Source organism: Delphinus delphis, chromosome 16 (assembly GCF_949987515.2).
Source record: "Delphinus delphis chromosome 16, mDelDel1.2, whole genome shotgun sequence".
Lineage (NCBI taxonomy): Eukaryota > Metazoa > Chordata > Mammalia > Artiodactyla > Delphinidae > Delphinus > Delphinus delphis.
In genome coordinates this window covers 78,935,458-78,961,855 of record NC_082698.1, presented here as the reverse complement: position 1 = coordinate 78,961,855, position 26,398 = coordinate 78,935,458, and the positions used below count along the sequence as shown (strand labels likewise).

The window sequence follows — 26,398 nt, the reverse complement described above, 5'->3', positions numbered from 1 at the left end:
AAATGCCATGCTGGTACATTTTCCAGGCAGAACATTTTTTTCCCCTGTGTCCTAGCATTTTCACTTCGCTATTAGTGACCGGTATACATTACAGAATCACACTTCCCGGCAAGGGAAAACCGAGGGCTGGAGCCCAGAGGCTGCGGGCTGTTTGCTCCAGGTCGCCGGCTAGCGGGTGGCGAGTGCCCCGCAAGGACCACAGAGCCCGGGGACAGGGCGCGGCCAGGCGCTCGGGCCGCTAGCGGGAACGCGGCCACCAGGTGGCACCAGAGTTCTCCTTCGCCTCCGCTTCTAACCTGACGGGATTCTCATGGGGCTGCGGTCCCGTCCAGTGTGGCTCAGCAGCGAGCATCGCTCAGCACCCGCACGTCTCACAGGATGCGTTCTTTCACGTGTGCAACGCCCCCGCCCCGGCTGGGAAGCTGAGCAGCGTGGAGAGCACGCCGCCCGTGGTCCTCTCCGTCCTCCTCCTGACTTGATGGAGCGGGCGTCTTCCTCTGCCTGACAGATGAGCCCGTGAGCGGCCGGGATCACTCAGCCAATGGCAGTGCAGGACTCGGTGGGTGTAGGGAGAAGGCAGGAAGAGGTTTTTGTAAAAATACTACTGGACACATACTTTGCTGATATTTGCTTCTCACAAAGACTGGTCCAGTGTCCAATAACTCAGCTGCCTTGACCCCTATGCGATGGAGATGGAATTTCCCCTGTGGAGCAGCTGGTGGCATTAAATCATCTTCAGATGAGTTCACCTGTTACTTCTTCTGTTCCATGGTGACACACCACCATGGCACAAAACATGACCAACTTACAGATGCTGGAAAGAGTAACCTGTGGTTGACAAGTCCATCCTTGAGAAAAACTCGTGCGTGCCGCTGGGACAGCAAGGTGCAATAGCTCCGTGTATGAAGAATATTATCTATAATTAAAGCACCCCAGACCTCTTTGACAATTGGTTAAGGGAGATGCTTTTTCTAGACTTGAGAACTCATTCTTTTCACTGTAGGGTATCTGGAAAATGCTATTCAGCACGGAATAAACTAAAAACTTTTAATCATAAACTATTTTAAACAAGTCAGAGTAAATATTGTTTATAATAGGAGCCTTCCAGGCATACTGTGGCTCTAGAGCTGATGTTTGCAGGGCTGGCTTAGATGTTTCCTGGAATCATTTTTTTTTTTTAAATAACTTACTTATTTACTTTTGGCTGTAGTTGGGTCTCTGTTGCTGTGCGCAGGCTTTCTCTAGTTGTGGTGAGGGGTGGCTTCTCTTGTTGCGGAGCACGGTCTCTAGGCACGTGGGCTTCAGCAGTTGTGGCTCGCGGGCTCTCGAGCACAGGCTCAGTAATTGTGGCGCACGGGCTTAGTTGCTCCGTGGCATGTGGGAACTTCCTGGACCAGGGCTCAAACCTGTGTCCCCTGCATTGGCAGGCAGATTCTTAACCAATGTGCCACCAGGGAAGTCCTTCCTGGAATCATTTTTATCACATATCTTACCTCATGCTGAATGATTTTTATCACATATCTTAACTCATGCTGAAGTTAACTTGAATATCTCGGCTTTGGGAGATGATAGCTGAGGGAACAGGGTAAAGTATAATTGAGGAGATGTCACCTTGACTATGAGAACTATTTCACATTGCTTAGTACCCCTGGGAACCCATGTCCTTTTCTCATTCACTCTTTTTTTTTTTTAATACTAATAACAGCCTTTTCTGTCAGACTCCATAAATTTTTTTGTATGTGGAAACTGTCTTTTTAATTAATTCACTGAGCTTTTAATGAGGTGTCCATCTTGTGCCAGAAACCATTCTAGGCACTGGGGATACAGCAATGAACAAAAATCGTAAAAAACAAACAAAACAAAAACACTGCTGTCCTAAAGCTTACATCCTACCAGAGGAAACCACCAAGTAAGTTTTTAACTGTGCATCCTGTTAAGACAGGATATTTATTAACTTACTGTCCTCAAAGCATCATGATGTAGCATGACCTGTGGTTGCGATGGCTCGGGTACAGACCAGGAAGATGAGCCTGAACTCGTTTCTATCATTAATTCAGGTGATTCAGAACAACTCCTGTCACAGTTCCATGCCTCAGTTAATATCCTCTGGTAATATCCTACCTTCCTCATAGCTTTGAGAATTCAATGATAAAACATCTAGAGCGTTAAGAATGTTACACAAATGCAGGTTTACATTTTTTATGTTACAAAGCTTAGTATTTAAAGAGAGCATTAGATAAGCTAAAATAAAGGAACACTTGATTACTGATGATTCTTAAAATTAGTCAAAAGACTTGTAAGATGAGGCCAGAACTCCAACAGAGGTTGGAGTACCGTTTACTTTCAGCCATTATTTACTTCTCTGAAGCAAAATCTTAGGAAGGCAGAATATTCTAAATATCTCTTAAAAGAGATCAGACTTGAGGCACATTGTCAGCCCTGAAAAGGAGCCCAGGAGCATCAGGTGTCCTCCTAGCAGATAGCCTCCCTTGGAGAGCAGCTTCAGGCAGATCTTCTGCATAAAAATGTAGAATGGAAACCAGCCTTGCCAGCCCAAGCTGTTCTGATTTCACCAAGCTCAAGGCCACCGCAGATGAGGTGACACGAGAGGTCAGCGGCCTCTGAGGTGTCTCTGTGTGACTCTCCAATATAGGACAATCCAGAGCCTCTCTCAGGAGGTATGATGAACGTGAGAGGCACAGAGAAGACGAGACATAAGACGCATCCTGAAGATGCGCTGTCTAGGCTGCCGAGGCCTGGGGTGCATCCCAGATGAGGAATCAATGGAACTGAGTGACAACCCCGCCGCGCACCTCCCTGCCCCCCCCCCCTTGAGATGCCTTGGTGCTCTCAGCTTCCCCACCTCCCTGCGTGCATCCTGACCATTAACCCCATCACCTCGAGGCTTCACAGGGAATGATTTTTCCTTTTTCATAGGAAAGAGGTCGAATATTAATTCTATTTTTCTTAAGTACAGTAAGATCTGTATGACCTTCTGCAGGAGAGAAGTTGCATGTGGCAGAAGAAACGGTCTGTAAATCCTGCAAATTTCCAGTTCAAAGTCCTTTATTTAGAAAGCATACTGGCTGGCCAATTTGCGTTTCTACTGACCATCAAGAGAAATACACCCCCTCTCAGAGGCCCAAATGTAAGGACTATGGGCCAACGATTTCTCCGCGAGGAAATTAAGCGTCAGGACACCTCCCCTTCCACTTCTTCCACTCCATGCAAGTTTAGTGTGAGCCTCAGATAAATACCTGTGCCTATTCTCAAAATCAAGGAATATCTGGGTGCAAGAGCATTAGGAAGAAATCTCAAGTTTAACCGAGACCTGAAAGCATCAACAGAAATATCTGAATTTTGCTTGGCATTGTCTTTGATAAAATAAAAGTGTAGTAAAAACATTTAGGCTGACCTCTCATCCCATCCTGAAACTTCTATTTAATTAAAACAATCAGTGCAAGGCCTAGCCCAGAAAGGAAAGCCATCTCTAATTTTGTCAGGTGCTGGAATATTTTAATTCAGGTCAAATAAACGCATCCATCCTCTTTGATTTCAGTTCAATAAATATTTACTATCTGACTACTGACAAGCCAGAGAAGATACTCAGGATCCAAATAAAAATGAGATCCAGCTCTTATGTCAAGAAAACTCCTGGTCTATCAGGGAAGAAAGCATATAAGCAAATGATTATGTCATTTCACTTTTTGTCCATTTTACTGATGAGGACCCAAGACTCAGAAAGTATTCCTGAGTAATGAAGTACCCAAGAAATTAAAGGACCTACCATCAGACAGCCAGTACATGACAAACCACAATACCTACGACTGAGACTACAGTCCCTCGAAATGTTATTCTAAGTAGTAATGTTATTTAAGTGGAGCTTGCTGAATGTCTAAGGTAGTACCTAGGAAGTTAAAGAAAATTTGGAAAGTCTTGTCTTTCATCACAAATGTTTAGTGAGGGCATGGTCATCTTAGCTAGCGTTTTTCCTGAATATAAAGTGAATTTCAGAATGAGTCATCTGTGAAAGTATATAGGATTCCCAGTCTTCCAAGTTCCCTGAACTGCTGTGTAAAGTTCTTCTTGCTCAAAGGATAGGTAAAAAACAAAACAAAACAATCCTGTCCTTTCAAAGGAATTGGGCAGAGTATGGACTGTCCACAGAATAACAGATTTAAGTGATAACTACACATCATTCACCCCACATTTGACAACCTTTCAATGAAAGGATGAACAGTTTGGAATGACTCTGAGTTGCTTTTTTTAATCGTATAAATGCTACTTCCATGGCTGCCAGATTTGCTTAAAAAAATTTTTTTTGCCTTTTGTTAAGCCAGGAGGCTGTCAAGACATATGAGGAAAACTAAATAGATACGTTCCCTTCTATTCTCAAACTGTGTTACTTCTAACCCAGTGACTTGGTAAGCAGCTTTTAAAATAGACCTCACTGGGGCTTCCCTGGTGGCGCAGTGGTTGGGAGTCCGCCTGCCGGTGCAGGGGACACGGGTTCGTGCCCCGGTCCGGGAGGATCCCACGTGCTGCGGAGCGGCTGGGCCCGTGAGCCATGGCCGCTGGGCCTGCGCGTCCAGAGCCTGTGCTCCGCAACAGGAGAGGCCACAGCAGTGAGAGGCCCGCGTACCACAGAAACAAATAAATAAATAAATAAAATAGACCTCATCACCCCTCACAATCATGTGCTTTTTTCCTTCCACTTAACCCTGCATGTGTAATGTCAAAGAATCTTTTATCTTAATTTCATTGTGAAAAATCCCCAACTAACTTCTGCCCATTTGAATCTCCATTCATCCATTAAATATTTACTAAGCATTTAAGTATGCTTTATGCTGGGAAATCCAATGGTCGGTAAGACATACGTCCTTAGGATTAGGAGTGGTCTAGTGAGAAAGAGGGCCAAGTTACCAAGAAATTACAGTAATCGTGGTAAATGCCATGGTTAATATCCCAGGGTTCTACAGAATCTCCAACAAAGGGCACCTAACCCCTGCATTTAGGAAGCCTTCACTAATTCTCTCTCAACCTGATGGTAAAGTCAGTGAGGGCAGGGACTATTTTGTTTATCCAGAGATCCTTGGCAGTTAGCACAGGGCACATATCATGTGCAAAAGTCCTGAGGCAACAGATAGGATCCTAGCTGCAGAGGAAGGTACTTCTGGGGGAAGTCAGTTCAGTTTGACCAGAACTTCTGTTTCTGTGTGTTTGGGAGGGGAGGAGGACATGTGACGGATGACGTTAGAGAGTTAATTACTCAGGTCTGATAATAAGGGGCTCGGATGCTACATGAGGGACAAAATGTTTCCCAACAATTCCTTAGGCAGCAGGATGGATCAGAGGGGATGAGGCTGTACAGTAACTATATAGATAAATGACTCAAGAGAGTGACAGTGAGGTCAAGAGAAGTGAATGGATTAGGGACATAGTAAGAAGAGGAGGAGTGAGACTTCCCTGGTGGCGCAGTGGATAAGAATCCGCCTGCCAATGCAGGGGACACGGGTTCGAGCCCTGGTCCGGGAAGATCCGACATGCCGCGGAGCAACTAAGTCCATGTGCCACAACCACTGAGCCTGCGCTCTAGAGCCTGCGAGCCACAACTACTGAGCCCGCGTGCCCAGAGCCTTGCTCCGCAACAAGAGAAGCCACCGCAGTGAGAAGCCCGCGCACCGCAAGGAAGAGTAGCCCCCACTCACTGCAACTAGAGAAAGCCCACATGCAGCAACCAAGACCCAACACAGTCAAAAATAAATAAATAAGTTTAAAAAAGAAGAGGAGGGCAGGTTTGGGCACTGTTGGAACGTGCTGAGCAGGAAACAGCAGGGCAGAGGGCAGTTCAGAGGAGCAGGTTCAGTGGAATGAAGTCAAGTCTGAACATGTCATCTGAGGTGACTGTGGACATCCACATGGTGCTGAGCAAGCAGGCAGCCATACCCGCCTGCGCTCAGGAGGGGTCATCGGGTACAGGCGCCACTTGGCCACAGAGAATGAAGTCACCCAGGAAGGAGGGAGAAACTGGGGAGAATCTCCAGGAAAGAGACGCCAAGAGAGGAGCAAGTTCTGGCAGAGGTTCACTCCCAGCCCTGAGCCCCAGCTCCCATGGCCTCTGGCTCTCGCCCAACTTCATCCCAGACCCCCAAGATGATCTGCTCTCCAAACTCTGCTCCCACTTATCTGGTCCAGTCTGTGATAGGAGCTCAGAAGTCATGGCAACCTTCCCGAAGCATTACCTTTATGTCAGTAACTTGAGAGATGGCAGAGATTTTTATCTTACACATTGCAAAATTATAAAGCAGAAAGCACACCAAAAAACCTCTCGTTTTTTAAAAAAGATGTAAGATTTCAATGATGTTTTCTGCTTTCAACTCCTCGGGCTCTGTATTCTCACAAGAAATAGGCATCCATTCAATGCGCAACTTCAATGATATAGTGGCCACTTGGTCCTGTTTGCTCATCATGTCTCTCATCTTTGGTGAAAAGTACCCCCATTCTCTAAAAACATAAAAAAACCCCAAAACACTCCAGTCCTCCTCCTTTATCCTATCAAATAGGTAAGGTAGCCAAGTACAGTGCAAGTTACCCTTAATTCAAGTCCTGAATCTTACAGTGAACTAATCTTCAACAAAGGTGCTGAGAATACACAGTAACAGTCTCTTCAATAAAGGGTGTTAGGAAAACTGGATATCTACATGTAAAGAATGAAATTGGACCCTTACCTTATACCACATGCAAAAATCAACTCAAAATGGATTAAAGATTTAAATGTAGACTGGAAACTGTAAAACTCCTAGAAGTAAAATTAGGGGAGAAGCCCCTCAGTATCAGTCTTGGTGATGATTTTTTTTTTTTAATTTGAACCAAATGTACAAACAACAAAATAAAAAAATAAAAAAATGGGACTACATCAAACCAAAAGCTTCTGCATAGCAACGGAACAAAATGAAAAAGGCAACCAACGGAATGGAAGAAAATATTTGCAATCCATATATCTCATATGGGGTTAATACCCCCAAAACATAAGAGAATTCATACAATTCAATAGCAAAATAACAATAACCCAGCTTAAAAATAGGCAAAGGGCTTAGACAGACATTTTTTTCTAAAAAAGATAACCAAATGGCCAACAAGTGTATGAAAAAGCACTCAACATCACTAGTTATCTGGGAAATGTGAATCAAAGCCACAATGAGTATCACACCTGTTAGAATGGCTTTCATCAAGAAGACAAGAGATAACAAGTGCTGGTGAGGACATGAAGAAAGGGGAACCCTCGGGCACCGCTAGTGGGAATGTAAACTGGTGCAGCCACATGGAAAGCGGTACGGAAATGCCTCAAAAAATTAAAAATAGTACTGCATGATCAAGCAATCCCACTTCTAGGTATTAAGCCCAAAGGAAATGAAATCACTATCTCAAAAAGGTATCTGCACCCTCATGTTCATTGCAGCATTATTCACAAGAGCCAAGATAAGGGAATAAACTAAATGTCCGTCAGTGGATGGATGGATAAATGTGATACACACTTTATAAGAGGAAATTCTGCCATTTCCAACAACACGGATGAACTTGGAACATTAGACTAAGAGAAATAAGCCAGACACAGAAAGACAAATACTGCATGATCTCACTTATATGTGAAATCTGAAAAAAATCAAGACTCATAGAAACACAATAGAATGGTGGTTACCAGGGGCTGGGGGACAGGGGAAAAGGGGAGGTGTTGGTCAAAGGGTACAAACTTTCAGTTATAAGATGAATAAGTTCCAGAGATCTAACATATCTCATGGTGACTGTAGTTAATATTTACCTGAAATTTGCAGGGGGTAGGTCGTAAGTATTCTCACCACTCACACGAGAAAAGGGAACTATGCGAGGTGATGGAGATATTAACTAGCTGGACGGTGGTAACTATTTCACAAGGGCTACAGACATCAAATGTCACACCGTACATCTTATATATTTAATGTAACATACATACACAATTTTTACTTCAATAAATCCTGAATCTTCCACTTACCATGCAACACTGGGCACACCCTGTGTAAGGCTGTAAGGAGTGGCGAGTTAATATGTTCTAGAGCTCAGGGAGTGTGACTGGCACCGTGCACATGTGCCTGGAGCGGCCAGGGCCCAGAGCTCCAGCCCCCTCTTTAAGTCTGCTTGTAGAAGTGACACAGCCCAGTGAGGAGCAGAGACGGAAGGAGCTGTCCTGGTGTGCAGATCCTTGTGCTAATCGTAAAGCTCTTCGTGAGGAGCTAATAAATGCCACTATTTCTCAAGCTTTTTCAAGTTGGGTTTCTATACTTGCTACTAGGGTCCTAATTAATACAGGGGATTGTAAAGGAAGCTTTTATAAACCACTGCAGTGCTCTCTGGGAATGGGGTATGGATAAAATTGGTCTATAAGGAATTCCACAGCAGTCCAGTGGTTAGGATTCCGCACTTTCACTGCCGAGGGTGCAAGTTCAATCCCTGGTCAGGAAACTAAGATCCCACAAGCCAAGCACTGTGGCCAAAAAAAAAAAAAAGAGGTCTAAAAAAGAATCAGTCTCTGCTGACAACCTAAGTTGTCCTCTTCAAATGGTGAGTAGGTTGAGCAATTGCATGTGTGACGTGAACACTGTCGAGAGGTCACTGAGTATGTTCAGCCTCTCCGGGGACTAGTCTGGTGTACTACTCTGGGTAAACTGAGACAGGCTCTGGTTTTATAACTTCAAAGATGCCCACTCAACCAAGGAACAAACTGAAAGGCCAGCTCAGTCTACTTTCTCATGTGATAAAAGGCAGGGATACCTGGCTTTGAGGACTTGGGTGAACTTCCAGGGGATGCAGTTGCTCTGGCGCTCTCTCTGAATGTGCAGAGCACACGCGGGCACACGACACACAGAGGCGCATGCTGAGTGCCAGGCACCACTCCATCTCTCAGATCAAGCTCCAGCTTCACCACAGCCTCTCGTCCCCGTTTTCTACCCTTCACTCCCCACCTCTAGCTTGTCAGTATTATGCCAAAGTACTTGACTCCCTTATCAATATTAGCGGAAATTAAACAAGGATTTAGTACCTCCAAAATTATACAATTTATTATGTAATTTAAATACATAGTATAATTAGTATTTAAACAATCTATATATATGTAAACATTTTATATATATGTAAACATATATATATATATGATGCTCCAGAAAACCTGAATCTAAAAAGGGAAAAAATCCATTTGATTCACTCAAAGACATAAATATGGAGTAAAAACTTAAAAACTCACAACTTACATGCTTAGGGAACATGATTTCTGTTTAGTTGACCTGTCTAGTCGATGGGTTATTTTCTGAAAAAAATTCCTAAGATGCATTTTTTTAATGGTCTGGCCTATCTTGAACATAAAGTCTGATAACTGATGGTCTGTACTGGGAGCTCCCAAATAATTACATTCTGCTACAGTCGGCAGGTTTTTTTAAGCACATGTCTCACTTTCAGAGTGCTACATACAGTACATCATCTGTGACCTTATCACAGCTGGTGTTCTCTAATAAGGATTTCCTATTCACATTTTCCACTTCACCACTGAGCGTCACCATCTGCGTCACATTCATGACCTGAGACCAGCAACATCACCAAAACCAGGGAACTTGCTAGAAATGCTGATTGATATGTGTTCCTGGCCCAGACCTGCTGGCCAGTGTCGGGCCCAGCAATCTGCTTTAACAAGGCTTCCATCAGAATCAGATGATTCTGATACATCTAAGGCTGGGAAAACACTACTACAGAATCCTCACCTGTTGACACTAAAGCAGGGGTTCTTAACCTGGGATCTGTGATCCCCCTTAAGTCAAAGGCAAGTGTGCATTTTCCTGGGGAGAAGCTGCAGAACCGTCAACTTTCTCAAAGGGATGGTAACCAAGAAACTTGATTCTACGTTGAATCATCAAATTCAGCAGAATTCACTTCTGCAGACATACACCAAGCCAAAATTTTCTCCAAGCCTTTTAATATCACGTACGCAGCTGAGGCACAAGCAATAATAAAACTGCGTTTTTTATGTTACAGGAAAGGAAATTTTGTGTATCTGCATGATATACCAATTTTCTGAAAAATCTCTTCTGCGTTGACATTCACACACACTCTGGTCCACAGGCTGAGTCAACAAAGTCAGAAAGGCAGGCAAGATGAGAAACCGTCAAGTTTACTAAGAAGAGGACTCCAATGTTTACCAACTGCCCATCACACACACTGTACCAGGTTTTACACACTTTACAGAAGTGAGGTGTGAACCTAATTTCTATCTATCTAACAGAACAGCGCTGACACTGCCAGGTAAGCCCCCGTTTTAAGTGCTCTTGAAGTACAAACCGTGGAGACGACAGTGGAGGAGCACAACAAAATGACAACCAACTGCTGAACAACCGTCGATTAAAACAACTGGCAGCTACCAGAAGGCGGCATTCTACACCCAAGGACATAAAGAAAGCACGAGAAGGTTGGAGAGGCGCCCTCTCGCCACCATCAAGTCCCACACCACCTGAGCGGGCGACCCCAGCTAGAGGACACTAACATCGCAGAGCCTCACCCCCGCGTGAGCGCGGAGCCCCATGGGAGGCTCCGCAGCCGGGGGGGTCTGGCATCGGGAGCGCATTTGGCTGTGAAGGCCGGTGCGGCTCGATCGCAGGAGCCCCACAGGACAGGGTGGAAGGAAGAGGAGACTCCGCTCCGGGAGGGCGCACGCAAGCTCCCTCGCGTGACAACGGCATGACTGCACAGCAGCCTGAGCCCGACCTACCTGCGGGTCTCGGAGGGTCTCCTCGGGAGGTAGCGGACGTCTGCGGCTCTCTCTGGGGTCATAAATGCTGCTGGCAGACATTTTGGGTCCTTGGTCCCGGAGACCTGGTCCAACCAACAGCCTGCAGGCTCCAGCGCCGGGGCGCCTCAGGCCAAAGCACCCAAAGGGCAGGCACCCAGCCCCACCCATGAGTAGACAGGCCGCCTCGACTGGAGCCCAGGGCCACCTCCTCACACGCCACTAGGCCTAGACCCAGCCCCGCCCAACAGCGGGCGGGCACCAGCCCCTCCCCTTCCGGGCACCGGCAGGAAGCGCGCGCAAACCTCTAGACCAGCCTCGGCCACTAGGGGGCAGACGGCAGCGGCCGGGAAACTACTGAGTCTGCAAACACAGCTCACTACCTACCCTGGTCCTGTACTGGGACACACAGGACATATCCCACAGAGAGCCACTTCTCCCAGGTCGAGAAATGTAACTAAGCTACTACGTATAGGTTGACAGAGGCTAATGCAAAGACAGCACACGCGGACGCGGAAGCCAGAGGCACGAGGGGCCATGAGCGACTCCGAGAATCAGCAGAAACGAAGGCAAGGCCTGGAGTTTTCACAGATGTGGAACTGGTGAATTTATACAGATATGGTGAATTTCGATATAAATTCAGTAATAAAGTGGAGCAGCCAATCTACTGGAAAGAGCTCAAGTAATGACTGTGAAGATGATCCAAGAACTCAGGAAAAGAATGGATGCACAGTGCGAGAAGTTCCAAGAAGTTTTTAGCAGAGTTAGAAAACATAAAGACCAACCAAATAAGAGTTGAAGAATTTAAGCACAAATTGTGGAACCAAAACAATAGATCTCTGCCCAAGGAAGCATGCCAACGTGCACTAACATTTCCATTTCCAAAGACCTAAGTGTGCTGCAACATTAGCACATGGGAACAACCAAGCTATTATCACTCTACTTAAATCTTGGGTTGAGCACCATTCACCCAGCATCCCCACCGCCTGGTTCCATTACTGTGTAAAACTTTAGATAGTAAACAGTGTTCAGCAATTACTTGTCTAGACGGAAAAAACTTTTTTGGTATTGGTTGTTGTTTTTAACAAAACATAGCTAGCTTTCAAAAGTGGTACCTAATTTTAAAGCACCAAAGCTGTCACTCAAATAAGATGTACTTAGCATAATCAGCTCTCAAGTAAGGATATCACTACCTTCAGTAAGCATTAATGCTGATTATTTCTCAGAAAGCCAAGTGATACCCAGCTTGGGCTGCACTACAGTTCACAAGGGCACATAGTCTTCATTCCCTCCTAAAATAAACCTAAATTGACCCCTCACACTCCTCCAGCCAGTCCTTAAGTTTTCCTGGGTCCATTCCTCTCTTGCCAAGCTGTCTGCCCCTTGCTCTTTCCCCACCTACAATCCTTCTGACTGTCCCAAGTCCATCCCCCGTCTGGGAAGATGCAGGGCAGAAGAGTGTTTCCTAGCTGCACGGTCAATTACTGACAAATCACCACTATACTGTTTTGGATTTGGGATCCTACTAGGAAAATGAACCTACCAACACATGTTTGAACTAGTCACCCCACTCCACCTCACCCCTCAAAAAGCATGCAGGCTTGTCACTGAAAAAAGCACACTGTTCACAAACCTGGAAGGTTCCTGAGGAAGAGTCCTTTAATGTGCAAGGGACCTAGTCTGATGTTCTTATTTTACAGATGAGAATACTGGAGTTGAGATGTCATGTGGACTTGCCCAAGGCTGGCAGCTATCCAGAGGGAGAAACTAGAACCACACTCCAAACTCATCCCACTACATCCCAACCACCACAAAACCCTGCAGTTAAAGTTTTTAAGAAAAACAAAATGTCTAATACACAGAAAAGGTCTCTCTACATTCAGACAGAATAAAGGCAACCGGTACAACGAGAAATGCTCAACAAACACCACTAAGTACCAAGGATCTTTATTCTCAGGTCTGATACTGAATCTGTGGCTGCAGATAATGTCACTATTTTGAGAATAAAAGGTCCCATTATCTTCATTCTTTGCAAGTCTTCAGCCACAAAGTTATACCTTATTCCCATAACAAGATAAGTGAATCAGGCTGGAAGGGGATTCAGGAGGTACACTGACGATAAAAGCAAAGGGGAACACAAACTTTTACAAGCATATTGTCCCAGCTACCTTGAAGGTTAAATTTCAGATTAATTTACAAAAGTAGTGACAGAAACATGATTTCACTGAAAATCAACACAAGTTATACCTTTAAAAAAAATCAATTCAGAAATACTAAGTCAGGCAAGCATGCAAAATTCAGAGTATTAAAAAATGCAAGGGCTGGTTGCCCAAACAGATATATCCCTCAGAAAAAGGGATTTGAAAATGCTGAACAGAACCAAAGGAATTAGAAGCTGAATCAGCAGACCAATTCCCTCATTTTATAAATGTGGGCAGACATTAACTGGCAAAGCTTACTCAGCCAGATTAAGGGTGTACACAGATCTAATTCCTGGTGCTATTTGCAACTACACATATCTTAAATACAAGGAGACAAATATCCGGAACACATTAGGCCCACTGATACAATCAACGGTGGGAGTGAAGTTACTATAGCACAGCAGCACATTAGACATATTTAAGAGATTAAATGGAAAGAAAGAATCTCTTAAAGATTTTAATGCTCAGTTTTAATACACAATCAAGTTTCCATCCAATCATCTGATGTACAGCAAACTGTGCTAGCTTAAAGGAAAAAATTGCATTCTTCAGTTTTCTTCTACACTTTTTTTGGCCTATCAAAACTGAGCATTGGGTATTTTTAATTTAAGTAATATGATGTTATACATGTACATTCTAACTGCACATTTTAGGGATAAACAAAATCCATATCTCGGTAACTGATAGTGTATTTATAAAATCAAAACCTATCAAAATACACTTTTCACTGAGAAAAATAAATAAAACAGACAAATGGATCTACACAAAGTAAAAATTAACTTTGGCAGATCTCAGTGTAAGACAGTCCATAACAAGCGTATTTGCCCTTACTCCCCCAGAGCTGATCATCTTCCAAGTTCAGATTTTTAAAATATTTTAAAATTGAGATTATTATGTTGACATATTTCTCATTCCACATCATCTTCAGCCAAGCTCTGAGCACTTACAATTCTCTGAAAGAGAAAAGAATTTTTAATTTTTAGAAGTATGATAAGCATTTAATCAGGATTCTAAGTTCAACATAAAATGCCCTTTGTATCAAATCTCTGAATCAAATCTTGCTGAGGTTTACCCATACTGAGATATCAACATTTAACACTTCATACGTTGTTTTTATCTGAGAAAATAATGATCATTGTCAGTCCCATCTCAAAATTCAAGTCAACAAAGGAACCATAACATTGTATCGTGTTACATGTTAGTCAATTTTGTAACTAACACCAAAAAGAATTTAAGATCTCTTTTCACTCCCACAGGAAGAAATACCAATTAGTGCTATACTGATCATTCTATCCTCCAAACATTTCCCTTTTCTGCCTGTAAATGGTCACAGTCATTATACAAAGACATCATCCTCAGGTCAATTTCCCAAAAGCACTATGCTATGCTGTCTTTCAAAAGACAGATAATCTTAGAGGATTCTGACAAGTGACTGGGAACCACATTAGTCTAAAATAAAAAAGACTGAAACTCCTTGGTTTTCCAACTCTTTCCCTTAAATCCTTTTTTTTTTTTTAAACATCTTTATTGGAGTATAACTGCTTTACAATGTTGTGTTAGTTTCTGCTGTATAACAAAGTGAATCAGCTATACGTATACATATATCCCCATATCCCCTCCCTCTTGCATCTCCCTCCCACCCTCCCTATCCCACCCCTCTAGGTGGTTGCAAAGCACCGAGCTGATCTCCCTGTGCTATGTGGCTGCTTCCCACTAGCTATTTTATGTTTGGTAGTGTATATATGTCCATGCCACTCTCTCACACCCTTCCCCCTCCCGTGTCCTCAAGTCCATTCTCTACGTCTGTGTCTTTATTCCTGTCCTGCCTCTAGGTTCATCAGAACCATTTTTTTTTTTTTAAGATTCCATGTATATGTGTTAGCATACGGTTATTTGTTTTTCTCTTTCTGACTTACTACACTCTGTATGACAGACTCTAGGTCCATTCCCTTAAATCTTTAGGACCCTTTTCTTTTCAGTCCCTTTCCAATCTAGATGAGTAAAGATTAGTTTAAAGAATTGTAAAGATGAGTTTAAAGAATTAACCAGTCATTTTACTAATTTTTAATTATATCAAAGATGAAAATTCATTTAATAGACACGATATTCCAAAAAGTAGATTCATTCGGGCTCCTTGAGAAGGATTTAAAAGGAATGCATTTTAATTAACTCCTAAGTTATGCTTAACCTCTTATTTAAATGGGATGTAGTCGAATAGCTCCAAACTTGAAGCCCACCTCAGCAGCAGCAGAGACACTGGGGCCTTCAGACAAGTGAGGTCAGAGGGAACCCAGAGCCCTTTATGACCTGACTTCCAAGCCATGCCACCTTGGCTCCTCTGGCCTCTGCCAGGCCCCTTAACTGCATGCGTGGTTTCACACAAGAGGCAGAAAGCTAGGTTCAGAAAGTAGCTGGGAGTGGCCTGAATTTGATGATTTGAATACTAAGGCCTGAGATTTAACACTAAGAGACATAATTCCTAATCGACTTCCTGGGCACAATCACTAGATTTTATGCCCCCTCATTTGGATGCTTTTCTCTTAGGGAAGAAAAGGTCAAGCACTGACATCTCCTTTTCATTACATGGAGGAGAGTTTCATGATGTCATCATGTCCACTAGGCTCCTTTTTAAAATGCCAATGTCCCTAAACATTTAACTCTCAGATACTACTCACTTATTTCATAACATTTCAAATCTTTACCTGACTAATTGTTGGGAGCTTAGTCAGAAGCATCTGGAACACTGGTGGTGGAAGAGTTTGCTGCAACACTTGCAGTAACTGCTGTGGCTGTCCACACACAGCAATCGCGTTTGTCAGATGGTCCACACCCTTCTCATATTCACCTGGAAGATTTACATAAACATAACATGAGACTGGAAAAGCCTTTGCCTTTGTTCAAAATTCAACCCTAAAGTCTTCACTGTATCTCCAAGTGAAAATGACCAAAAACATTGTGCAAGTAAAACCTAGAAAATATAGTAAGTACACTCATATAACTGATTAAGAAGCCATGAACAAGAATGAGTCAGATTATATGTACTGATATTGAAGGGACTCCAACACACATACAAAGAGGGGAAAATAAGGTACAGAAATGTCCAAGTTTAAAAAAAAAAAAAAGAAATGTCCAAGTTTATTACTATTTATATACTAAGAATACATAAGAAATTGCTAACAATGAAACAATATTTTCTATGAGAATAGAGAACTGGAAGATTGGGGGACTGAGGTAGACAGGCCCAATTTCACTTTAAACTAATCCCTTATACTGTATGAATATCACCACATGTAAGTAGACACCCTAAAGGCCTTTAATCTCTTCTGAACCTAGTCATCACTGGCAGTCAACCTCTCTGCAGATCCAACAGCAAAAAATGCCACGCAATCCTGGATACATTTACACATTTACAGGACCTCAATCGCAGTCAACTTGTCATCTTGGGCTACCTTCACACATGATGTTGCTACAACTTTTGCTGACCTGATAGCCAGATATCAAGTAGTACGTTTTATAATACCAACAGCATTGAAAGCACCATATAATCCTTTTATGACAGAGCAGAGGAAGAACAAACCAAGTGTTACAAGATGGAAGTCGCCATTTGGTATGAAACACTGCTGTGTTGAGCAGAATGCTCTCGTTTCCCCAATGCCTAGGCCCTCCCTCTCAGGGAATTCAAGGTGCAGCCTGAAGGAGACGTGAAAATGTTTCCCTGATTGGTAGCTAACTCATTTTCTGTTGTAGACTTTTTCATTGGTTCTCCTACTCACTGATTTTTAATCTTAGTTTGTTGGCAATTTAATGTAGGGACTGTGCCATTTGTAACTCTTTCCGTGAAACTGAACAAATTCTGATTATGTCAAGAAATTATTTCCTGAGCTTCTGGGTTGGTGAATACATCGAAGTACTAGGAGGGCGGCACCTCCAGAGAAGGCGTGGAAGTCCCCACCCCCAACCCTACGCCTCTCTTCTGTCTGGCTGCTCCTCAGTACTATCATCTATAATAAACCAAAAAAATAAAAATTAAACTTAAAAAAAAAAACCAAATATAATAAACCAGTAAACAAAGTTTTCCAGCCCTGAGTAAGAATGTGACCAAACAAGGGAGTAAAGACTCTGGTAAATGAGGAAGAACTGCCTCCACCTAGCATTTCCACTTGAAGTATTCAAACTGAAGAAACCATTAACTCTACAAAGAAGAATTAAAAACGGAAAATATAAGACTTAGGTCTTCCACATAAGATGGGACTTCCATCGGGGACACAATGGCTCCACTGACTTGGAAATTAAGATGCCACATGGCCAGTGAATCCTCATGCCACTGAACTTACAGGCAACAGACGGGATCACACTGTTGTCTGAGGATATGAATTCTGATTATTGAACGGAAATAGAGTGACTATACCAGAGGGTTATGTGTAGAACACAGGGGATCCTCTGAGACACCTCCTAAAACTTCTAAACACACTGGAAACCACTCATGAACAACCACAGCAATTCAGCGCAGTGAAACAAACCGCTTCCCCTCTGCCCTTGCAGCTCCAATCGCATTCACATATCCTGAGACGAGCTCTTGCCCAGCTAAGCGAGTATGCTTATGGAAGACCCCTGGACGCAGGAGGCCTTGCCAAGCAATAACGCTCACTGCCTAAGCTGCTTATGCTTTCTCATGGCTTACTTTTCCCAAATTCTAACCACCTGAGTCTTCTACCTCAGGCTGGGTTGGTAGATTCCACCAGAAGAAAAGGCAGCTTGGCAGCTGAGTTAAGTACCCCTCTGGGTGTGTTGGGCTGAAACGGGAGCAACATACGCCTGGGAAAAAGAACAACTCTTCTCTACCCTTCCTTGACCCCCCCGTCCCCCCACCACCATGAGTTAACTTTTCTTTTCCATCTGGATCTAAAGGCTAAAGACAAATAGACAGATGCCCACAGTACATGGATCTCCAATATAACCCAAACATACGCTCTATCCTTAGACACATATCATTATACATGCTTTTCTTTTTAGATATTAAAGTAATACAGTCATAGCCTCTCAAACGATCCTAATGAGGATTTAAGTGCTTTACCTTGCCCTATGATTAAACTTCATATTTTTCTTATACCGTGAAAAAAGTCAATTATTTCCTAGCAAGACGTTTCCATTTTAATTTATAAGTATTAGCAGCTTACTATACCAATCAAATAAAAAACAATTACTGCCTCCCTTACCTCTCTCAAGAATTATTTCTTATGAAACAGGAGACATGATAAAAAGTAATATCACCATCGCAAACCTTTAATGTCTCCCCATAAAAAAAAAGGGAAAAAAAACACCCCACAAATGACCTGCATCATGTAGTTCAATACTATCTAAATCTGTTATAACAGTGAGAATAAGAAAAACAAGTTGACACGTGATACTTTTTTTATTAATGACAGAAACTACTTCAAAGCTACTTTGAGATAAAAGCTAATTTGACAGTAAAAATATTTATAAATACTTCTGAACAGGTAAATTAACCTTCAGCCTCCTCTGGGACTTATTATATTAGCCATTCCTTCCTATAAGTACTAGAAAAGACCTGAAGGTTAGATGAAGGAGTTGAGGGAATTATACTCCCAGATATTCTTTCAGTCACTATTTATATATTACACTATGACTGTATTCTTTAAAGTACTTAAAAGCAACCTCATTTGTAAAGACTACTTGTCCTCATATTATTAAACGTCTCATATTATTAAATGCCTAAAAACTTGTCTTGAAGTATTTACAGTATCTTTTTAAACAACAGCCCACACTACATTAAAAAAGCCACTCACCACCATAAGTTTATATTAGTGTGAAGAATTTTGCCTTGTTTCCTAGTCTTCTAATGAATATTAATTACCTTGAGCTAGTAACTCTTCACCAAGCTGTATTTCTTCAAGGAAGAATTTCTGAACGGCTTCAGCATCTTTAAGGTCAGGTAACTGTTTAGAAATAGAATATTTAGTAACTGATAGCAAAATTACTCCAGGAATATAAACAATACAAAAAATCATGCCACTAAAAAAACCTGAATAGCTCATTATGAAAACTGACAAAAAGAAATTCACTCTTCAACAACACTTGCAAGGATTAGAGGTTAGTATCTACATTCAAATAAATGCAAGAAAAAATACTTTTTGATCAAAGTGATATTTGTTCTTAGAAAACTGTGAATCAAACCTAAAGTAAAAGGTAAAGAGTACAGGGCTTCTCCGGTGGCGCAGTGGTTGAGAGTCTGCCTGCCGATGCAGGGGACACAGGTTCGTGCCCCCGTCCGGTCCGGGAAGATCCCACATGCCGCGGAGCGGCTGGGCCAGTGAGCCATGGCCGCTGGGCCTGCGCGTCCGGAGCCTGTGCTCCGCAACGGGAGAGGCCACAGCGGTGAGAGGCCCGCGTACCGCAAAAAAATATATATATATATATTTTAAAACAGAAAATCAATGTCTGATACCAATTAGCATTCTCAAAATACACATTTGAAGTAGACTGTAAAATAATTGTTTCTCTAAAAGAGATTATACCTTGGAAAGTCCAGCTCTCTCCTTGGCAAGCTTCTGTTTCTTTCTTCCTGCAAGAAAGGTAATATTTTCATTTCATCATTATTAAAATGGGAATCAAAGGAAGTCTAAATGCTGTGGCAGTCATTCATTCTATTTGCAAAACATGCTTGACTCAAGCTCTCTTCTTGTGATTTGTCAGGGTCATAAAAATTGTTCTGGTCAATGAGCTATGGACACTAGGACATTTCTGGGCAGAAGCGCTTTCCTTCCCTCTCAGGCACCAGGATGAGCAGTTTACAAGATGGAGACACTCCCCCAGCTGGGTCTCTTGAGTAATTATCATAAGCAAAGCAAGCCTCTCCTCCCACCTTCAACCTACACAGGACATGAAACACGAACAAAACTCAAGCCACTGTTGTTTCGGAGCTTTATTGCTGAAATATAACAGACTCTGTCTTTACTGACTTTTGAAAACTACCTGGCATTCTTAAATAGGGAAAAAAACAAAACAACAACAAAAACAAAAAAACAAAATAAAACCAACAAAACCCCCAGCATTTGACAGTTTTCTTTTAAAAAGAAAAAGAAAAAAAAGCATAGTTTTTATGCATTTGGCAAAAATAAGAGGGAAGAAGGGTAGCACTCAGAAATGATTCTTAATTCAACTACTGCCAGCTAGTTAAGAAAAAAAACCCCTCTGCCTAAAGTTTGTAAGTTGTTTTGGTTTTTTGTTTGTTTTTTGATATGAAATAGCAATACTACAAATCTTAGGAGTAAGTGATGCTGTTTCAATCTGTTAGTCAACCCTTAAAACCAAATCAATAATAGGACACTAACAGTATTTTAAGTTGTTGTTTAATTGTACACCCTGTGTGAAAGAGTGTTGGCACAAGGAAGCTCGGGCTTCCTTTATATCCCAGATCTTCCATTGACTAGCAGTGTGACCTTGGGCAAGTTACAGTTAACCGGTGTCTCCCCTTCTCTGTATGTAACAACTGGTTTATGAACAATACCTGCTTCATAGAGTTGATATGAGGATTAAATGAGTTAATGTATTTTTAAACAGTGCCTGGTTGGTATCGTGAGATATAAACATTCAGTGTATTGACGGTGCAAATGTCCTCTTAAAACCTTAAAGCATTCTATAAATCCAAATTTCAACACATGACTAAAGAGGCAGTGACCTGTTTGCCTAAGTGCAGAGACAGATGGTTAATTTACTACAGTCAGGGAACCTTTTCTTATCTACACTTACAAACCAGGTTTAACCACACCAGTGTCTCTGGCCAACTCTAGCCCCCAGATTACATAAAGTGCTACAACTCTAAGGCTTAAAAACTGTCTTAGCACTTTCAACAACAAAAAATAGGTTAAAGCTATCTTACATATTATTTTGAAGACTGCCTATTTTCCCCACCAGCTACCTTTGCTAGGTGTTCATCACCGGGCAACTGTGGGGAAACAGAACGCATAATATATTCTACCCCCAATTTGCTTAACTAAGGGTTTCGTTCAGCCCTCTTTAGGCAGAAAATAATGACTGATAACCAGACTATATTAACTAATTACTAAGTATCACGGTACAGCCTAGTGCTGGGAGGGTACTACAACTAGAAGAGAAAGCCCTCACAGAGGAATTGGACATGGAACACTTGGATGTTAAGGGTAAGCACCTGTTTTAGATGTTACATGCCAGACACTATTCTAAATGTTATTAATTAGTTTATTTTATCCTCATAGTAACCCTATTATCATCGCCATGTTACAGCACCTCAGAAGTTAAACCTGGAAAGTTTGTGGAATAAACAGAGAAATACAATATGCTAAGTCAGAATTATGGAAAATGACAAAAATGATAATGAAACAGTATTAGTTTCCAATCTTACAGGTTTTTTTTTTTAAAATGGAGTGGAGAAGAACGCATGATTGTTGTTGAATGTTTGATAGTTACCAAATTTTAAGATCGCTTAGTTGCTTTAAATTTATAGCTGTTAAGATTAAAATTGTGGTTTAATTTATAAGACAATTAGCTTGTATAAATTTATAGCTATAAGATTAAAATTCTGGCTTTACTTTTATAAGACAATTGTTACATTAACTTATTTTCAGGGACAGTATCAAATAGGATCTCTGTGACAAAAGGACACAGAACACACTGAAAAACCAAGGAGTTACACATTCAATCAGCAAATCGACTCAAGATTTGCTAGAAATCAGTCCAAAGTGCTACTGTGTAACCTAACAAGTTAAAACAGACTAAAAAAAACTACATAAAATATGAACTTACAAAAAGTCCCAAATCTAAATCATTCTTAAAGCATTCATTTAAATGAGAAGATTACTCAATATATCTTAAAATGATGAATCATTTTACACAGTGCTGTATAATGAAAAACATCTATAGTTGGCACTATAATTTGTAGATTAATTTTCATTTATTAGTGATTATTTAGATATAAATTATGCTGTAGGAGTTCTGGTAATCTGCTCTTACTAATGGAAGGTTTAAAAAAAACTGAATAAATTAGAATCCCAGATCTAACCTCAAACCTATTTTAAACATCTTAACTCTCTTCCTTAAAAAAAAAAAAATACACACACACAAAACAAAGCCCCAGAAACACTGATTTGAAAAACGCTGCCCTTTTATTATAGATGTAAATATTCTATTAGGAATTAGGCTAGAAAAACACGAAATTAAACTAAACTGAAATCAATTTCGCTCCACAAATACAAAACGCCATCAAGTTCTTAAAATCGGTCAACCATACAGACTTTAAACAGACTGCAAAATTACTCTGAATAAGGTTTACCTGGTAAAGAAAATATCAAATAATTATATTCATAAACAATCTTCAGCGTTCATCCATTACCATGTGCCAGAGGTACTGTACTAAACTCTACATTATACTATTTTACAACAGAGGAAAACTAAAGGTTGAAATCCGTTGCTCAAGGGTTATTCAGCTACTAATTCAAGCCTGACCACTTAAGTCATCAGGATACTGCTGAAACTAGAAAAAAAATTTATGGATTGAGGATGATGGAAAAGAAATTCTGAAAATAACAGATTTCTCAATTTGTCCAAAATGCTAGTTTCATGATTTCTTCAACCAAAAATTCATTTTCTCAAGGTTTAACAATAGAACTGTAGTGTTTCCAAAGAAAAAAAGGTTAATCCATTCTTTACAGAGCTCTGCATCCACGCCATCACCCCCCAGCTATTTCTGAAACTACAGGAAAATTATCTAAATTCCAACAGTTACACTTACAGCCAGCATTTACAGGGCCTTCTCCATGTCAGGAATGGTGGCAGGCACCTCAAATATTTTAATCTTCAAAAAACCAACTAGAGGCATTACCTGATTTTGCAAGCTAAGAAAATTAAGACTCAGCCCAAGATTATGCTAATCTGTGACTAACCTGGGCCAGAAAACTCAGTGTCTGAATCCAAAACAGCACTATTTCCATTACTCCACCTAACCATAAATAAAATAAATTATCTCCATATCCCTTTCTTCCTGAGGCATAGGAGAGCTAGAATCAGATATCATATTGTAGATGGTATAAGAGCACCTTTTCCAGTACGGTAGTAACTAGCCACGTGTGACTATAGAACATGTGAAATGCCTTATTTTAGCTTAATTAAGCAGTAAATCATTAAATAGGATACTCACTTCTTCGTACTTCCTGGGCTTTAATAACTTACATATAAATTCTAATTTTATGAACTGTTTTGACTGAGCAACCTAGGTAAGTTACCAAAGTTATTTTTTAATGCAACAAATTTGCCCTTCTATTGCTGCAAACGAGCATACCTCCGAAATTCAAAGATCACAAAGGTTTTGGTGACACGATTCCCCTCTTGTAAATCTCTCTTAAAAGATGTCGCAGGTATGAAATAAGACTGAGCCACAGAAGCAAAGCCCTTTGGACTCCCCTGCAATCTCTATAGCATTCACTCATATCTTGGAAGCCTTTAGAACGAAGCTACCAAGAGGGTTTAAGAATGCAACCTTATCGTTTGAGAACGATACCGAGCTGGATTTGCAGATTTGGTCTCAAGCACAAATTCGTGAAATACAAAAAAACTCCGCAACTTTCGAGCTAGAAATAGAGGTTTAGAAAGATCAACAGCAAAAAGGACCACAACCCCCGCCCTAAATCATAATACAAACAAATATGCATCTACACGCCGAAAAGTGTTTGGGGAAAACAAAATGGGAAGGCTCCCTCCTCCAAAATGGAGGGACTCGTGCGGGGCACAAGGGCCGGGAGCAGCCCTGGGAGCGCGCGGCCAGCGCCATCACCTTTCTCTGGCTTGTTCGCTCGCCGCCCCAGACCCGGCAGCACCACGCGGCCGCCCAGCACGCGGCGGCCCGGCGAGGGGCAGGAGGGGATGGGGACGCCGGGGTGGAGTGGGGAGGCATCAGGCCCAGGAGACAGGGGACCCACTCACGTTCCCGCAGCCTGTTCTTGAAGTTGGGGTCACTCCGCCTCTTGCGGTCGAAGTAAATGCAGTACCCGATGAAAAGGGCCCCGCACACGCCGGCGGCGATGGCGCTGTTCCGGCCCACCATCTTCTCTCCAACGAGGAGTGGGGTCGGCGGCGGCGGGGCCCGCGAAGAAGCCGTTGGCTCAGAACTCTCGGAGCGGACTGCGCCGCTGAGCCCCGACGCCCGCCGCGAGGGACGCGGAAAGGCGGAGACGCGTCACTTCCGGCCCCTGTGGCCGAGGCCCCCTAGGATGTCCGCGGCAGTGCCTGAGCGGAGGCTCCCGCGCTGCTTCTGCGCCTGCGCAGGGGCTTGGGCGTCGCCGCCGCCGCCGCCGTCGCCGTTCGCGTAGGAGTCGGGATTTTGCTGGAGGCCGCGCACTCCCGTAAAAGCCGCTGAGCGTGATGTAACCAGGGCGGCACGTGGCGGTCGTGCGCAGACTCCAAAGCGTGTGTAGCCGACCTCCCTACTTGTGTCAAAGAAGGAAGGTCGCTGACCACAAATGCTTCATCTTTTTATAGAATGCAGGTAACGCGTGACTCTTGTTTGAATTTAATGGAATTTGCTTTTCAAGTTCAGTCACAATCCGTTGTGCCCCAAGGACCATAATCATACGATTAGTAGCTGGCTGGTCAGAAGAGTGAAACCATACGATTTCAAATGATGTTACAGTATAGCCTCAGGAGTGGAAGAAAATTAAATGGAGCGATTCCTGGAAAAGTGCAACGGGTAAGAGATTGAAGGAAAAACATAGAAAACGTTGAGTTGTCAAGTTGTCATAGCCACTGAAAACATTACGTATGTAGTTTAAATTTAAAGAGGCAGAGGCGGGATCCTCTTTAAAACCTTGGAGTGATAGGCATGTGTTTTATTCATAGTGGATCCTGACAGTTTAGGCTAAGGAGATGGTTCCTGATGGGGTCTGGCCGGTTGGCACTACTCTGTGTATTACACGTCAGTGTGCCGTGTGCTAGGAGGGGTAAGTTTCGGTCTCCACAGGGAGGGAACAGAAGCTCTGAATTTGGGATTCTCCCAGACCTCTCCCTGTGCCCCTCGTCTTTCCCTTTGGCTGGTTGTTTTTTGTTTTTTGCCCCACGGGACTTGGAGGATCTCAGTTCTCTGACCAGGGATGGAACCCAGGCCCTTGACAGTGAACGCACTGAGTCCTAACCACTGGACCGCCAAGGAAGTCCCTGGCTGGGTTGTTTCTATTTTTGGCTGTGTTGGGTCTTCGTTGCTGTGCGCAGGCTTTCTCTAGTTGCGGCGAGTGGGCTTCTCACTGCGGTGGCTTCTCTTGTTGGGGAGCACGGGCTCTAGGCGTGCGGGCTTCAGTAGTTGTGGCTCGGGGGCTCGAGTGCAGGCTCAGTAGTTGTGGCACGGCGGGCTCAGTAGTTGTGGCACACGGACTTTGTTGCTCCGCAGCATGTGGGATCTTCCCGGACCAGGACTCGAACCGTGTTCCCTGCATTGGCAGGCGGATTCTTAACCGCTGCCACCCGGGAAGCCCCCTGGCTGGTTTTGATTTATATCCTTTTGCTACAATAAAACTGTAATCATACGTATGTTCTTGAGTTCTGAGTCCTTGCAGTGAGTTATTGAACCTGAGAGGGTAGTAGGAACCTCCAAATTAGTAGCTGGCTGGTCAGAAGAGTGGCCTGGAGACACCACCCCTCCCCCACATCTGTGACTGGTGCATGAGGGCAGTCTTGTAGGGGACTGTCCACTTAACCTATTTAGTTTGGCTCAACTCTGTGGTAGTTGGTGTCATTAGTTATTGCAAGGGTACCTATGGAAACATTTAGCTGGAGCTCCTAACCTAGTCCAAAAGCCTACGAAAGCCCTTCTGCCTGGACCTGAGACCCTATAAAAGACTGGAAATTAGATCAAAGGTACATGTGCATTGACAGGACTGCAGTGGGGTGTGAAGGGGCATATGCACCAAAGCAAAGCAAATGATTGAGATCAGAGGATTGCACACAACAGGAAAAAAAAGCTTTTCCTTATATCCTGCACACATACAGATTCTTCCTATCCCAAAAAGTGTACCTCAACTGATACAGGTAGGTCCTGAGCCTCAGGGGTGTTGGGACAGAAGACTCACAAGGCCACACAGATGACATGAGGCCTCTTGGAAATCTGAGACTGTGTCCATTAGATTATGACTCTGAACAAAGAACATGCTGTTCTTCTGTATCCCTGTGTTGTACAGAGTAAATACCATGTAAATGGGAGGTCACTGCTATGAGTCCAATAAACCAGGCACCACATTTATACAAAGCACAGTTAGTGCAACACCCGTGCCTTTGAATCTCTCAACCACACTACAGTTTTTAATACTTCTTTTTTTTTACATTTGTAACATACCTATAAGCATAGAATCCTGAA

At 42.7% G+C, this 26,398-nt stretch overlaps 1 protein-coding gene and 1 non-coding gene across 2 annotated transcripts; both read right to left on the bottom strand.

Moving 5' to 3' along the window:
* Positions 1-12,734: 12,734 nt before the first annotated feature.
* On the bottom strand, positions 12,735-24,228 carry TOMM20 (translocase of outer mitochondrial membrane 20). The gene is made up of 5 exons (XM_060035047.2): positions 23,980-24,228; positions 19,542-19,588; positions 18,881-18,962; positions 15,708-15,850; positions 12,735-13,958 (listed from the first exon to the last, which is right to left on the bottom strand). The coding sequence occupies exons 1-5, from the start codon at positions 24,098-24,100 to the stop codon at positions 13,914-13,916; spliced, it is 438 nt and encodes a 145-aa protein (XP_059891030.2). The 5' UTR covers positions 24,101-24,228; the 3' UTR covers positions 12,735-13,913.
* Positions 23,404-23,535, bottom strand: LOC132440117 (small nucleolar RNA SNORA14). Its single transcript, XR_009522522.1, has one exon. It is a non-coding gene; the product is annotated as a small nucleolar RNA SNORA14 (small nucleolar RNA).
* Positions 24,229-26,398: the final 2,170 nt, after the last annotated feature.